Source organism: Girardinichthys multiradiatus, chromosome 1 (assembly GCF_021462225.1).
Source record: "Girardinichthys multiradiatus isolate DD_20200921_A chromosome 1, DD_fGirMul_XY1, whole genome shotgun sequence".
Classification (NCBI taxonomy): domain Eukaryota; kingdom Metazoa; phylum Chordata; class Actinopteri; order Cyprinodontiformes; family Goodeidae; genus Girardinichthys; species Girardinichthys multiradiatus.
In genome coordinates this window covers 20809316-20825678 of record NC_061794.1, presented here as the reverse complement: position 1 = coordinate 20825678, position 16363 = coordinate 20809316, and the positions used below count along the sequence as shown (strand labels likewise).

Sequence of the window (16363 nt, the reverse complement as noted above, 5' to 3'; positions counted from 1 at the left end):
ATTTAGCATCTAAAATGGTATCATTGTGTTTTTCAAAGCCGATGATTCCTTTAACCACCCTCTTATTAATTCTGTTTTAACCATTACACACAGTAATTTTAAAAGACCAGTGTTTTTCCAGGTTTAAGCATTACTTTTAGCTGTTGGACCTTTGTAATTTTCTCTTTTAAAAATTGTTAAATATGATGTTTTAGGAAATCTTGGAGAAATAACATTTTTATTCTAATGACACAGTGAAGCAGACTTTTCAAAACTAATTTAATGCCACTAAAGCAAGACTGGGTTGATATGTCAGTTTAATGGATTTGGAAATGTAAATAAAAGATGAATTTCAACCATTGGTTTGTAAAACTTGGAGAAATGGATTATATGGATTATTTGACTTGCTAGAAGTCATATAATCCATTATATGGAAATGGAACACCTTCAAATGTCACACATACATTTAGGACTCAACTCTTCTCTCAAACTCATTTAATCCAGGCAAATAGAAGTAAAGTCTGAAAGATTACTTTTCATTTTTTGATTGTTCTGAGAAGACTGCAGTTGAAAGCCCTTTGAAACGCCACATTTGTTTTGGGAAAATGACAGAAAAAATTACATTTAGACACCCAGACTAGATTTTTCACATTTTAAAGGGACACTGAGAGAGAACATATATATGAGTCAGGGTGTTCACAATTATGTTTGTGAAAACCCATGGCTAATGGCAGGAGACATCTACCAATACTGGATAAGATATTAGGATAACATATTCCTTTTTCACCTTAAAGTTTCAGTGAAAATTAATCACTGTGCAAATAAACGTTTTCTAAGGTAAAGAAAATCAAAGCTAGTAAGTCACATAACGTTTACTGGATAGTCTACAAAAGTGTGTGTTGTATTTCGCTCTATTAAAAATAGAAAAAACAATTGTGGTCTGCAACAAATTCATTAAAATGCCAGTTTTTCAGTTGATCTGTTTTTCTAAGAAAACATCCAAACAGACTGCAACAACTGCAAATGGAGCCAGTGGAGATGGAGGCTTCATTAAAAACTTCATAAATTAAATGGACTACTCCTATACAATTTTGAGACAAAAAAATATAGAATATATTGACCACTTTACAAAGCCCATTTGAATACCACTTTAGGCCTTCAAGATGATCCCATAAAATAATTAGTAGCTTATCTCAGACCAGACTGCTTTGTTTCTCTCATTTGCTTCTCTGAAAAAGTGATGAACAATATGTCAGAGTTTTGGAAAGAGTGACGGGATGCTCTCATGGCTCCAGTGTTTGATGGGAGGAAGCTGAGTGTGACTTCTTGCGTCTGAATCGTTTCTGTGCTGTTGGCCGTGCAGAACTGATTTAGCTCCTGAATAACACTCTTTGTCACTCCGCAAATGCAAGGGACATATTTCCATGGCGATTTACTTTGTTTTTGTAGCCTATGTTAGTAAGAGGACTTTGACTCTTTTAGTTACATAAACATTTCTGAATATAAATTCACTGTAAAAACTCTAATGAATGTGATATCTGCACAAAACAAAAGAAGAAGAAAAAAAAACTAAAGACAGAAGAAGCAGTAGCAGATGAACTGTGCATGAGTGAAATACCAAACCTTTGACTGAGGAATCTGTGGTTGTCATAGCATGCTATGTATTTGCGTGCAAGGCCAGCTCCTGTTTTGGAGGCAGATCTCCCCATGTCACTCCACTAATCACAATGTTCTAGTACAGGAAATATTCAAACACCAACTGAGTGAATGTTGATGAGCCACACACACACACACACATACAGAAACATACACACACCTTTAGCACACTGTAAAAGGCTTTCATTATAAACAATGGAGGAGTGATTCTGCAAGAAAGTTGGCAGTTATAATTAAAAAACCTGTAAGCTTAAATTTTGTTGCCAGCTGAGACTGATCAGGGTTAGAAAGTACAAATCTGAGCAGTATTTCAAAAATGATGAGTATGAAGTACAAAGAGCAGGAGGACAACTGAAAAACATGCATTTCTCATATTTTACATGCGTATGTAAGTGTTAACGCATTTTTGTCAAATGTGTTTATGCTGTGAGTTATGAGCTATGTGCTTTGCTTTAAACCTGGCCTGCCTGTAAACAATGTGCTGCGCTACTGTTTCTTTTCATTATACTGGAAGCACAGGTTTGAAAACGTTGCGTTTGATGTGCCAGAGAGATGTTTGGGTGGATTCCAGGTTTGCACAGTTTGTATATTTAAGAGCTTAGAGAAATACAAATAAGCTGTATGTTAGGGCATTGACAGTTTTGGAAGAGGTTAAGGACATAGTAGTAGTGTTGTTTAAAGGGAAGCCTGACTTTAGACGGTTTTTGTATTGATCTTTACTGATTGATAAGCAACATATAAAATGTTCATCTTGACTAACAGGAATAAAACTGGAGGTCTGGAACAAAAATATTTTTTCTTCTTTTTAGATTTTTAAAATGAGTAATAGGGGTGACAATAGTTTGCATTTGTTCCCTTGCAGAATTCCTCTGAGTTGTGGCATATTTTTGCAGATTTATCATGTTTTGGTTGACAATATACCTTTGTTTATTGTCTCTTGTGCTTTAAACCACGTACTGTGGGTGTGCTTGTGGTTCTCTGTTTTACATATACAGATATATTTGCTTGCTGATGATTTAGATTAAGCTTTCTCCAGTTTGTTGTATTTGTCATTTGTTAACTTCAATTAAAGTGAGAAAAAAATAACTTCTTTGTTTTTTGTTTCTAATGTCTTTTGTAGTTATTGGGTAGTGGAGGCCACTACAGGCTGGGTCAGAAATATCACATGACAAAGGTTTAGTGGAAGAGCAGCCATGACTTGTAGTTGTGCATCTCGTTTGTTGTTCATGCATACCTTATGTACTAGTTAGAGTTTCGATGTTGTCAGTCCGCCAATGCATTTGTATTGAAAACATACATCAACATTTTAATATTATATCTTAAGAAACAGTGCCTTTTGAATGCCTGACTGAAATTTGTGCCCATCTTTTTTGTGATACACCTGAAGATCAGTCAGCTTAGATGCAGAGTGTGTGAATAGCAAATTTCAGGCCTTATCAAACATTGTCAATTGCATTTAGGTCTGGACATTGCCTGGACCATGCCACGCATGAATATGGAATCTAAGCTATTCCACTGTAGCTCTGGCTGTATGTTCAGGTTGTTATCTTGGTGGAAAGTGAACCTCCCCCCTAGTATCAAGTCTTTTGGACTCCTCCAGACATTTTCTTCTAGGATTGCTCTGTATTATGCTCTGTCCATCATGCCATCAAATCTGACCATCTTCCCCGTCCTTCCCATTACCATCATGCTGCCACTACCATGTTTTACTGTTATGATTCAGTGCAATACTTTCCTTGCCTAGCCTGCCAGTTTAGGTGTACAGCCATGTTTTTGTATTATATACTCATGCCATACTCTATTCATTCTTAAAAGTTGAATTAAGTAATTTTGCTGGGATGTTTAAATTTTAGGATATTATTTCATGAAATGATCCTGCTGTTTTTAACCTCACCTAAGTAGGTGATGTCTGAAGGCAAAGGATGCACTGGATTTTATTTTAGTGTACCAGAATAAAGTAAACTGAGTACAAATGCACACCACACTTTTTAGACTTTTATTTGTAAAACATTTTTATAAACCATGTACAATTGAATTGTGCTTCCACACAAATATAAGCATTAATGTGCCAGCCTATTACATACAATTAAATTGAAACATGTAAAGGTTTGTGATGTAAAGTGACAAAATGCAAAACATCGAAGGGTTATGAATATTTTGTGAGGCGTCGTAATTAGGCTTACTTAAATTTTTTTTAATTAGCTAGATAAGGCTAAACCGCCCATTATGAGACATCTTTATGCATTTATTTGCATTTAGAGCACATGAGATTATGGTTAGTGCCTTGTGTGAACAGTTATGCTTGTAGCTGTCTATTGTATCTGAATAAGCAAAGACCCGTTAGTGCCATATCTGAAGAGGACCTCAGTTCAATTCCTGGCCTTGGTGTTATTTAAATATTCTTGTTAAATAGAAATACATTTTATATATCTGAAACTCCATATAGATGTTTTATATTTGGAATAAAAATATCTATGGACCATTTAGACACATTTTCAGTAACGAAAAACCTCAGTGGTCTTCTTGAGGTATGTTGCCTTAGTTCTTATAGACCTTCATGATGTTTTAAAGAGAATATGGAGCAGCATGACACCTGGGGCTAAAGAATGACAAAGAAAAGATTAGTTCAACATTGACATTTTTTTGCTCATGAATGTTATGTCAAATATATAGTACAAAGTAAAAAAAAAAAAAAGAAGATTTCAATATAGCAAAAAATGTGTTTTTTCAGATATATGTCAGGTTTCTGTCACAGTTAGGCAGAAACCTCCAAAAATTGAATATTTCAGCACATGATAAAAATCTCTTGCTTCTTGATGAGAATTCATACTGTTTGGCCAAAGTCACATGCCCTTTTTGATACTTTTCACTGGGTATTCATCAGTGGAACCATAGACAGGTGCGACAACATAGTAGAGGTATGTCAAGCTTTTCTTTTTCTCATTTCTTTCTTACATTCAAGCAGCTGAAGTAAATCTGTTTGCCTCTACCATGCATGATGTGCAATAAAGCAATGATTAAATTTTATTCGTAATAATATTTAATAATAATATAATGCTTTTTGATAGTTTTATCTCTTTAAAGGCTTGCAGTTGATGTGCTGCTACTTTTGAGACTAAGCTTTAAGGTTTTTGTTTTTTTTCCAGAGTTTATAGAAGCCACGCTTCGTTAGACATCAACTAGGTCTCTATGACGTGGTAAAAACAGTCTTAAATGAAGTGTGTAATTATGTCCAGACTATACTTCAGACAGTAACAGGGAATTCAGTCTGAGTTGTAGGTAAGGCTGGATATGTTGCTCATCTAGAATGGCAGTTTTGAATGTATAACATGCCAAATGTTGCTGCATTTTTACCATAAAGCATGTAAGCCCTTAAATGGGGTCGCTTAGGATTTAATTGATCTAATTACAAATATTCATACCTTCTAAAACTATTTACAATCTTACTGTTCACACATTGGTAATTTTTTACCGGTATGATGCAACACATGATTCAATGTAAGACTGCCAATGAAATTTTGCCAGCACATCTTTAATAATCTACAGACATACACTGCCTTTAATTTGAAAATCCCATACCTTTTTTGAAGGGGACTGCTGTCACATTAGCAGCCATGCATGCACTAAAGTTGGTTCTTGCTCTAAAGACAGAATCATACAGAATGGAGAGCTTTTAACTGTATGTACTTCTAGGTAAGGGCTGCACCATCACAACTGCAGTGTGTACATTAACAATATTCCAAAGGATTGTTTGGAATGCAATTTTGCAGTTATTTTCAATTGTTATGAATATACACTTTCCATGTCAATAACAGAATTAGCCTGTTGGATGGAGTCTCATTTTGCACAGCTGGTACTGATGACAGTGCCCACAATGCAAAACATTACAGAGAGTGTTGGAAGCCATAATGTTGCAATTGTAATGTTGTCTTTAGTATTATTTTTATTGATTTTAAAGATAAAGTGTCTCTATTAGTGGAAAACACCCTGCTGTTCTAGGTGATTACAATTCAAATTATAATTATTAGACAAAATATGCATTGGATGGATGGTTGGGAAGGTGTGGTGGTGGAATGCTGTTTGTACACTGGTACAAATGCCCTGTTTTTTAGTTCGGTTTAACATCACTCAATCTAAGGGCTACAGATATAAATCAGCTTGAGCCACAATCTGGCATATTTATATGATAATGTCAATTAATATGCAATGTCTCAATAAACAAATTTAACAAAAAAAAGAAATATTAAAAATTAATTGCACACCCCTGTATTAGCAGTGAGTACCCCTGTGCTGTCTTCATTTGATTTAACAAATCATGCTGTGCAAGTTTCAGGATTTGTACAAATAACTAACCTTAGCTATTCAGTGATACAATTTCAAATACTTTTGACTGCTGGAAATATCTCTATATGATATTCTCTGCTATTCTGTCTCTTGGATGAATCCATGCTTTGATCCTGAGAATATAGTATTTATAGCCGTTGACTAAAGTATAGATATCATCAGAGACCTTTACGTAAAACCGGATATATAAATTGTTTAAATAGCTGGAAAAAAGATGCCGAAGGAAATGAAAAATGTCCACAGATAAGAAGAGGCGCTTGACAGTAAACCACTTAAAGAAAAATTGGAAGAAGATGCAAGAACTTGATTTGTATCAACAGCATACTGTCTATCGCAAGTAGGTTTTCTCAAGCCTGCATCTTTCATACACCCAGGAGCACTGCATGGAAATGAAGGTTCACAAAAAGTGTTGGCCTCAGAAAGTAGATGGTTGCAATAAAATCACTTGGAATGGGCTGAGTTGAAATTGCTTTACACAGTTTGTGGTGGCATCATGGAAGGATCTTGGATAAAGATGAGAAAGAAACAAAGAGGGAAAGAAAGAGTTTAAGACATGCTTGTACGGAGTCATTATCGTAGGATTTGAGAGCTTATTTGCCAAGTGAGAGGCTTTGGGAATGTCACTTCAGCAGGTCTCCTGTCACTTCTTTAGTGGCTCGAGTGGAGCGGTGGGGAGTGAGCCGTGTCTGTGCAGCAGGAGAGGAGGAGTGTGTGGTGAAAGAGGAAGGAGATGTCAGAGATGTTTGTTTTAAGACAGAGTGTGAAAGAGTTGTTTGCGTGAACTACTGATTGTTTTTTTACTCTTATATGGATGTGTGGGGTGTTTGCCTCAGGCCCCTGGCAAAGGTGGAAGATGTAAAATCAATCAAAAATTGTAAGTATGGTAACTTTACTAAAACTTGGATTTTTCTGTGGAAACATGCTTCCTTACTTTGAATTTGAGCAGATTAACACAAGACTATTACTGCCCGAATTTAAACTGTGTGCTGAAGTTTCTTCTTTGGGCAACTGAGATTTTAATCTATTAGAAGGGAAGAAAGGAAGTGTGGCGGGTCACTGTGTACAGCATGTGTTTGTCGGGATTAGTTGTGTAGTAGTGACACTCTTCATGCCTTTGGCCGAGTAATGGCTTAGGTAATGCAATCCCTGCGGATTTGTGACTGTGATCTGCCATTTGTTCAGGTAATAGATCCCTTAGCTCCAAAAACAATTGCTTTGTTATGTGTTTACTTAGGCACCCCTTGCCACTCTGTGCTCCAAGGATTTATTCTTTTGAAATGAATGGTGTCGGGTTTGTTCTGCTTAGTATTGAAGAGGCTGGTTTGCAGAGCTCCATGTGCTTACAAAGCCCAGTAATTTGCTTTCTTCACAATGTTTTTGGTTGTGCAGCAGTAGAGCAGTGGATTTGCTGCACATGAATAAAAACTGCCTGCTTCGGTGGTTGCTGTGTTGTGAGGATCAGCAGAAATCTTAATAAAAGAGCACACTTCTCGTGTCATTTCAGGGATGTGGGCTTCCCACCTGGCAAGGGCTTTTTAGATTCTGCTGGCCACCTGATGTAGTCTGCTTGATCTGATCTAAATCTAAACTCAATGCCTTTAAGGTTTCTCGCACACCTGTACGGTAGAGCTTCAGGTGATATCAGAGGCTACGTCAGTTCAGTGTGTGAGGGGAGTTTCTATAAAACTCCAAATCTTTTACTTATATATTTAAACCAAGACAAAATTATTGTGCAAATCATAAACTGTGGTAAGCATACATGGAGACTAGCATGGGGGCTGCACAGTAGCACAGTTGGTAGCCCTGTTGCCTTGCAGCAAGAAGGTCCTGGGTTTAACTCCCGGCCGGGCGTCTTTCTGCATGGAGTTTGCATGTTCTCCCCGTGTGTGCGTGGGTTCTCACCGCGTACTCTGGCTTCCTCCCATGGTCTAAAAACACGACTGTTAAGTTTATTGGTCTATCTAAACTTTCCTTAGGTGTGTGAATGAGTATGTGCATGGTTGTTTGTGTGTTGCCCTGCGATGGACTGGCGACCTGTCCAGGGTGTACCCTGCCTCCTGCCCATAGACTGCTGGAGATAGGCACCAGCTTCCCCGTGACCCACTATGGAAGAAGTGGTATAGAAAATGACTGACTGACTGATTAGTGTTAGTAAAACCTGTTACTAACCAAACAATTGTGGACCGCTACCTTATCACAAAAATTTCTAGAAGGTTGCCAACATCTCCAAATGTAGGATGAGACTGGAGGTTAAAAATTCAAAAGGATAAAACAACTTTCATGTACTCTGTTTAGTCTTCCTGTTATCTGCTTTATATTCAGCTCTTTCTGGCTCTCTCACAGCCTAAATGAACCACAGATGTTTTACAACATGTAGAAAATACATGTATGTAGAAAAGTTTTATTTTCAACGCTTTACATTTCTGTGCTTTTTATGACTTCATATAAGCTCCTCAATGACACTGAAAATAACTTTGAATTAGTTTGCTATTTTTGGTATCTTACTGCTAAATGGAAACACTTACATGTGATGTGTTCACTGGTCAGAAAAATATAGGATATTTCAGCTTTCGGTCACCTGTCATAGCTGATCAGGCAAACAATCATCCAATTCTGCTCACCAGTCGATTTCTCAATGCATGTACAGACCAGGAAAACTTTAAAACACTCCAGCCACACATTAGTTTATCATTCACAGAAGGGGTGTCCAAAGTGCAGACAGAAAAGAAGACAACTGATCCACAAAAATGTGGGAGATTAAATGTCTTTCTCCAAATATGGCAAACCTTCAAGACCCTTTTTTATGTTTCTGATCTACAATGATTTACAGAGCCCTACTTTGTTTGTTTCATGTTCAGTTTGTTGTTGAACATGTTAGAATACAAAAGTTCAAAGTAAAATTAGTTTAGCATTTTTAATAAAAAAAACTAAAGTTTTTTTTTGTCACATCTGATTTGATTATTTTGGCCCTTGTTCAATAAAGATTGGACATCTGATAGTTACATGTTTGAGTAAAATTATTATTTTTATTCTGTTTTTACTGCTGAGAACATTTTTCCCTAACTTCTCCAAAAACTATTTTTTGAGCATTTATTTGGAGAAAATGACAAATTGTTTAAAAAAAAAAGGTTGTGTTTTCAGACAACAAAAAAACACAAAGAAAACTATTTAATATTTTTTCTAAACAACACAATAGAAATTTCTAATTTAGGGAGAGTTCAGAAATCGATGGTTGGTGTAATTTTCATCACATCCTCCTCAAATATTTCACATTGCTGTTGGGTTCAGGTGTCCACCTCATTCATACCTTATTAGACAGAATGATATGTGCTTGTGATAATCCCGTAATTTTTCCAGAGCTGTATATTGTTCAGAAAAGCCAACAATGAGGGAATATTATAATATTGCTGTGAAATAAAGATAAACACTGAACTAGATTAGTTATTTTAAACCACAGATAATTCAAAAGTACCTAATGCAAATAATGCCCAATCTCTTAATATGTTTTAATTGATACTAAATTCAAGAAGCTTAATCTAGTCCAAAACAGTTGGGTCTTCCAGAGAGCTCCGGGTAGATCGCAGCCGTTCTGCAGCATTATACCTTGTGACTGCTGGAGGTCCCTGCCTTTATTCTCCTGATAGCGGGATTAGCTGCAAGGTGAAGCCATGTGGCACAGGCAGCCCTGCCGCCACAGTCTCAGTGCTGTGAGAACTAAGCTGTAAAACACTGACCGACTTAGTCCAATTAGTAGACTGCCATTTTGGATCTCTTGATTGCAGAAGACGTCAGCTTAGCCTTTGTGCCATTTAGGTTTACAGTTAGCGTGACATGGGTTTCCACCAGCCAGCAGTACAGTTCAAATCTACAGTGTAAAAACAATGAACATTGTCATGTGCAGGTTTTTAAAACCTCATTAGACAGGTTTTTCCTTCACATTGGAATTGATAAAATATTTATTCAAATAAGGGCAAAAAATACATGAGAAGTGCTTATTTACACAACATGTTTTACTGATTCAAATTGTACGAGCAAGCAAAGATGCATGTTTAGGCTCTGTTGAACAAATGTAAGAGGCCAAGTAGCAAAAACTTAACATGCTATCAGATCAGTGTGAAAGTGTGTTCGCCAAAGGGGTGGGTAACTTTAAGCTCACACCACCACTTGAATATATATACACCAGTTTTGTACAACATGCCACCATTTTTCTTTTCTTGTTCTTTTTTCCCTTCTCTTATTCTTTCTTTCACATACTATTGCATGTTCGAAAATAAATACAGGAAAAACATTGTATTTCCTGTCATGCCACTGGAATCTAGGGCACCTCTTTGAAATGCAAATATATATGAGATCATCTCCTGATTCTTTTAAGGATACTTTATATTATGATCTGAAGTGTGAAGGTAATGTCAGAATCTGTTTCATCCTTTTACCCTGTTTTCTGAAATGCACTTTTTATTCTTTTACCATTAAATTTGCTATCTGAGTTCACTTCTGTCTAATTTTCACAAGCTACCATGTTTTAATGGAAAGATTCAAATGAAGCGGTTATTAGGCAACGACGGGGTATGCAAGGCAAACTTTTTTTCTATTTGGGTTCAACAATAGGGGTGTGCTTATAGATCCAGCCCAAGACACAAAGCAGGATATTAGGTTTATCAGGATGAGACAGGTTTTTAACAATGATTTTAGGAAAATTTAACAATCCCCCCTGTTTGGTTTCAGAAATAGAAAAAAAGGTTTTGCAGATCACAAACTGTCCTTCAAAGAATCTGTAAATAGTGTAAAATATTCCAGTAGAGGTCTGAGAATGTCTATAAATTGAGTTTTTATTGTCTAATTTTAAGGTTGTTATATAAAACACTGAAAATGTTCCCTGTTTGTCTTTAGTCAAATACAAAAGTTTCAATAATTTCTGTTTAGTGTGAATCACCCAGTTCAGGTTCAAGGTTAAATATTTTAGTTTTTAATCAGGGATCAACAAATGCAGTCCTTCAAGCTTCAAATTAGATGCCAGGTGTGGCGTGGCTAACAGTCAACCAGTCATTCATATCTTGTCTTTCTTTTTTCTACCGACTACCGTAAATACTGTCACAGAAGTACAGTCATGTGGAAAATTAGGACAAACCACTACATTTGTATTTTTTGAACCTTCATTTAATGCCAAGTATATAACTTACTTTTCTTAGGAAGTTCGGGTCTTTGTCCGCATTCTCTTTGGCAAACATTAATCTGGCCTTTGTGTTTTTCTTAGAGAGAAAAGTTTCATTACTTGCACACCTTCTATAATAGTTAAACTTGTCTCTTACAGGCAGACGCTTTCATCTCAGTTGGAAGAACCTGCTGTAGGTCCTGCGATGACATTTTAGGGATTTTGGAGATGTTTTTAGCATCTTGAAATCTGCTTTCAGTGTAAACCTGCTTGGACTGGCAGTCATGGGAATTTTTGGCAGTTCTCACCATGGCATTCACTCTCACTTCAGCAGTCAGGATCTCACCAAATTAAATGTCTGTGGTTTAACCAGGGCAAACCTCATTCAAAATGCTGAGTAACAATGTGCTAATCATAGCTGCTTGATGTGATAAGCATGTGTTTAATTTTAACCACTTTAATTGGTAATACATGCGAGAATGTCCTAATTTATTTTTTGCCAGAAACAGCTTTTTTTTCACATGCAAAGTTTTCTTCAGTTTTTATTATTTAAATTACTTGAATTTCACAGTAATGTAAAAATGGCTATTAAACATTAAATATGGCCAAATAAACATGATTTCACAGGGCATTCGATTTTCTTTTTCACATGACTGTAATTTAAAAGTAGTGGGGGCTTCTTTCACTTTTTGTAACCGACAATCTTTATTAATTGACTCACACAACTGGGGATTGTAAGAATTGCTTCCTTTCTTACTTTAAAAATAAGAGTTTCATATTTGGAGACAAGTATCTCTATGGAGTCAACAAGGTGTCAAGCTTAAACCACTCACCTAATATCCGGGGTTCATAATAACATCTTAGACTTACTTTACCAGACAAAGTTTCATGCTGACAGCATCAGTATAGCACTTCATGAGACAGATTTAACTTTGATATTTTGCTGTTTTAATGTTCAAACATAAGATCTCATCACAGGGCTGCCTGTGCCAAATGGGAACACGAGTGTTGCACACTGATCTGTGAGCATATTCTGATTCTTTCGTTTGTGGAACATAAGATCTCTGTTTTCCCATTCCTACCGTTTCAGGTTCGCTGTGCCTTACACATTACAAGTGACAACAGCTGATCAGCACGTTCTTTTTAAATTTCTTCAATAATCGTTCGGGTGTGATGAGGTGGGCAGGTGGCCAGCTGCTAGTTCTGCTTTGGGCCTTCACATCCAGGGCCTCAAGCCTTAATATTCCATTCGAAGGTAGGACTGTCACAAAGCTAACTGAAATTATATTTAGTAATGCTTGCTTACAGAGTTCTATTATGTCATGTTGACTTACAACGCTTCATTGCAATAAAAGATATCCACAAGATGGCAAAGCTTTTTTGATGTCAAAACACATCAGTTAATCCTTCTTGAGCAGGATTGTTAACTGATTTTAAAACTCTTGGCAAACAATGGAAAGCTTGAGGTAAATTGTTTATGTGGCGAAGGTTGAAGGCTTGTTTAAAGTGGGGAATGCATGGTAATCAAGCTTTCAAGTGTTATTTCAGGTCAGTGTCTATTTAGGGCAGCTGTTTGCTCGGGTTATACAGAGCTATTCACTCAGCTTCACATTAAGCAAAAATAACCAGCCGAAAACAAAAACAGATAAGATAAACAAATGTGTGGATTACATTTGAGTTAAAACGTTATCCCTACTGCTTTGATTTAACATTTCTCTTTCTGGTCTTCTATTAAAGTGGAGCAGCCTCCAACTATAACAAACCATACAGCAGGTCCCATCATTGCCCTTCCTTTTGACAGTACACTTACTATCAGATGTGACGCCAAGGGTAACCCACCACCAGAGTAAGTAATAACAGTTTGCACAGAAAAGATAAATCAGAGAACATCAGTTGCTGTTAAGTCTGGGTACATCTTTTACTCTAACAGGTACAGATGGACAAAGGATGGCCAGGAGTTAAACCTGCCAAACATCCCTACAATCAAAACAGACAACAGAAATGGGACGTTCATGTTTCACAAGAAGCACTTTACCCAGTTCCGGGGTAAATACAGATGCTTTGCTTTCAACAAGCTAGGAACTGCCATGACGGAGGAGATCGAAATCATAGTTCCCAGTAAGTAAAAGGCACACAGGAACATTAGATCGATGACAGATTCTCATAATCTTCATGAAATCAGTAGATTGTTGTTTTTTCAATGTTTACTTTTATTAGCTCCACCCAAGTTCCCAAAGGAAATCTTGGATACTATTGTCGTTAAGGAGGGAGAGCCAATTACTTTGCACTGTAACCCCCCAGAAGGTGTGCCCCCACGCCAGATCTATTGGATGACTGTTCGTAAGCCACCATTCAACTGTTTTTCTCTGTAAACTTTCTTAGCTCATTTGAGAAAATAAATAAATACTTAAGATAATATTTTTTTTAATAGTTAGGTCATTTGAACTTTGGTTTTGTTTTGCTTTTTCTGCTAAATTGGTATGGCATATACCGCAAAACTATTCATACCCTTTACATTTATTTTTACGTTTTGTAAATTTTTTTTTAACATGTTTGTAATATGTCTCTACCAGCTTTGCATGCCTACAACCTAAACTATTGTCAATTTCTTTGTAATTCCACTCAAACTCAGTCAGCTTGGTTGGAGAGTGTCTCTGAACAGCAATTTTCAAATCTTGTCACAGATTCTCAGTTTGATTTAGGTCATGACATCATGCTGTGGGGAGAATTTGCTCCCCACAGCATGATGTTGCCACAAATGTGTTTCCTTGTGAGTATGCTGTGTTCAGGGTGATGTGTAATGTTAGTTTTCCACTACCTCACCTTATCTAGGGATATTAGAGTAAATGGGGCTAATGCAGTGTTGGGGTTTACCCCAGTGGATGAGAGGGTCGCATCCCTGCGCCTTCGGTTTGAAAATTGCTCAAGCTATTTTCTTTTAGAAAAAGGTTAGGGTCAGGTGTTACGAAAATGCTCTTAATCATTGCAATGAGACTTAGGCTTTAATGGTTGAAAACTGAGCCACGATAGAATGCATAAAAGGCCAAACATTAATTTTATTAATTAAAGGTCTACATAGCCAGAATAATAAAAAAACTAATTAGCAGCAACATCAAAAGACATTGATAAATGAAAAGGTAATGGGTTGCTTACAATGCACGTAAACATCTGTTTCAGCTTCTTATAACCTGATACAGTTGCACATCTACAAGAAAAAAAAAACTGCAGTCTTGATATAAAGATTGTGTTACTGAGACACAGCTAACATTACACATCACCCTGAGACACAGCTATCTTGTGCAGAGAAAAAATAAAAGAGATTGAGAGATTAAGCAGCTTGACAGTGCAGCAGATGCCTGTCAGAAACCCACAGAGGCCGATACAAAATGAACTTTAGGGCTCATAAAGTTCCTGCAATTATAGAGACATGCTAGGAATGCCTTTGGTCTCTCCTGCTCTGTGCACTCAGGTATTCATGTACATAAAAGGAATGAAGGCTAAAATTCAAATCTCAGCATGTTTCACTTCTGTGTACACCTGGGTAATCACTTCACAAGCTTGACATGATTAACTCCTGAAGAACACAGGCTAGGGTATATTCAATGGAGTTCTAATAATCTGAGACACGCCAAAGTTCAGGGATTTAATTTTTACCAAATGCTTCAACCAGGGTTTTGAAATGTATGCACCATCTTGGGTTACTCCTTGCAAATCCAATGGAAGTGGAGTACTGTGTGTATTTAAGTTGAAGTGATGTCAAAGCTTCCCACTTGAGACACAGAGGTTTATCTCCAATCAGGACTCTTTTCCCACCACCTTCAAGAAATAAATTGATTTCCTGTGTAAAAGGTAACCTCTGTCTGGACTGAAGTACTCCTGCAATGGAAGGAGGGGTCCTGCATTGTCCTGAACCTCTTGAAGGTTCTCAGCTGCTACCAACAAACCAGACAAATGTCTGAAAGAAAACCACAAGAGTTTCTTAAGTGCTCAGGAGGAGAGGCTTACTGACACACAGAATGAAAACATTTGGGGACAGCACTCGCTTTAAATTCAGTTCAAGTGTTGCCATGTCTTGGCAACTACATGTATCCAGGGACATTAATGGCAGTAAATACTCTGAACATAAGAAAAACGTGTGTTGAAGGACTTGCTGTTTTCTTAGATTATCACAAAACATATGGACGATGTGCATCTAAGTTTGTGTTCTTTGTCAGCTACAGTACGTTATAAATCTGAATTAGGTTTCTTTATTCACACTGATAAAACCACCAGTGGCTGATGGCTATATCCTTATATATAGCTCTTAAACCCAGCTCATGGGAAGATATGCACTGAACTGTGAATCTGTGTAAAACATATTTGCTTTCATAGAGCACAATTAAATGAGGAATTGCTTAAAGCTGTTTCCATTTCATTTATCACATATACTCCTGCGTGTCCCACTTTGTTATTAAACCCTACGAGTGTTTTTCACAGACGAATAAACGAAAATTAGGAAACAAACTTTTTTGATATTGATGTCTCTATCGATTCAAATGTTTTCTAGTTCTGGAGCACATAAAGCAGGATGAGAGGGTCTGCATGGGAACCAATGGCAACCTGTACTTCTCCTATGCCTTACCAAAAGACAGTCGCAAGGACTACGGCTGCTTCGCTGCCTTTACCAGGATACGCACCATTGTCCAGAAAACCACCATGTCTGTTAAAGTGCAGAGATGTAGGTTTCACCAACATGCAGAACACTAGCACTCTTTTTAAACTTATTACTAAAATATACATTTTATACTAAACATCAAGCATTGCTTTGTCATTTTTAAGCTCAAAGACAATGAGGTAATCCACATTGATAAAACAAAGCACCTCTGTCCCAACAACTATTAAGCTCATGTTGTTTCGTTTTTTTTCAGTGAAATCTGAGACCAACTCTTCTGAAAGTGATAGTTCCTGTAAGTGATATTCGCACACCAAGTCCTTCACGATCTAAACAGAAAGTTGATTTGTGTTTTGCTACAAGGTGCCGATAACCAACTGATTTTCGGCTTGTTTGTGTGGTTTTAACTGATTCAATTTTGCACACAAATGTGGAATATTGTTGTTTTTGTCAAATACATCCACAGCTCTCCCAGTTCAAGCACCTAGCCTACTGCTGCCCTCTGGTGTCCAGACAGTGAAGGTGTTGCTGAAAGGACAGGATCTTCAGCTTGAGTGTATACCAGGAGGATAGTATGTGGA

General features: G+C 37.0%; 1 protein-coding gene across 2 annotated transcripts in view; it reads left to right on the top strand.

Annotated features, from left to right (window-relative positions):
- Positions 1 to 16363, top strand: part of LOC124868915 (neural cell adhesion molecule L1-like protein) — a 90925-nt gene that overhangs the window by 26810 nt on the left and 47752 nt on the right. For both annotated transcript variants that reach the window (XM_047366571.1, XM_047366562.1), the window contains exons 2-8: positions 12222 to 12386; positions 12869 to 12977; positions 13062 to 13249; positions 13349 to 13471; positions 15678 to 15848; positions 16039 to 16077; positions 16249 to 16354. In XM_047366571.1, the coding sequence (XP_047222527.1) occupies positions 12305 to 12386; positions 12869 to 12977; positions 13062 to 13249; positions 13349 to 13471; positions 15678 to 15848; positions 16039 to 16077; positions 16249 to 16354 (818 nt within the window). In that variant the 5' untranslated portion in view covers positions 12222 to 12304. The remainder of the gene's footprint in view (positions 1 to 12221; positions 12387 to 12868; positions 12978 to 13061; positions 13250 to 13348; positions 13472 to 15677; positions 15849 to 16038; positions 16078 to 16248; positions 16355 to 16363) is intronic.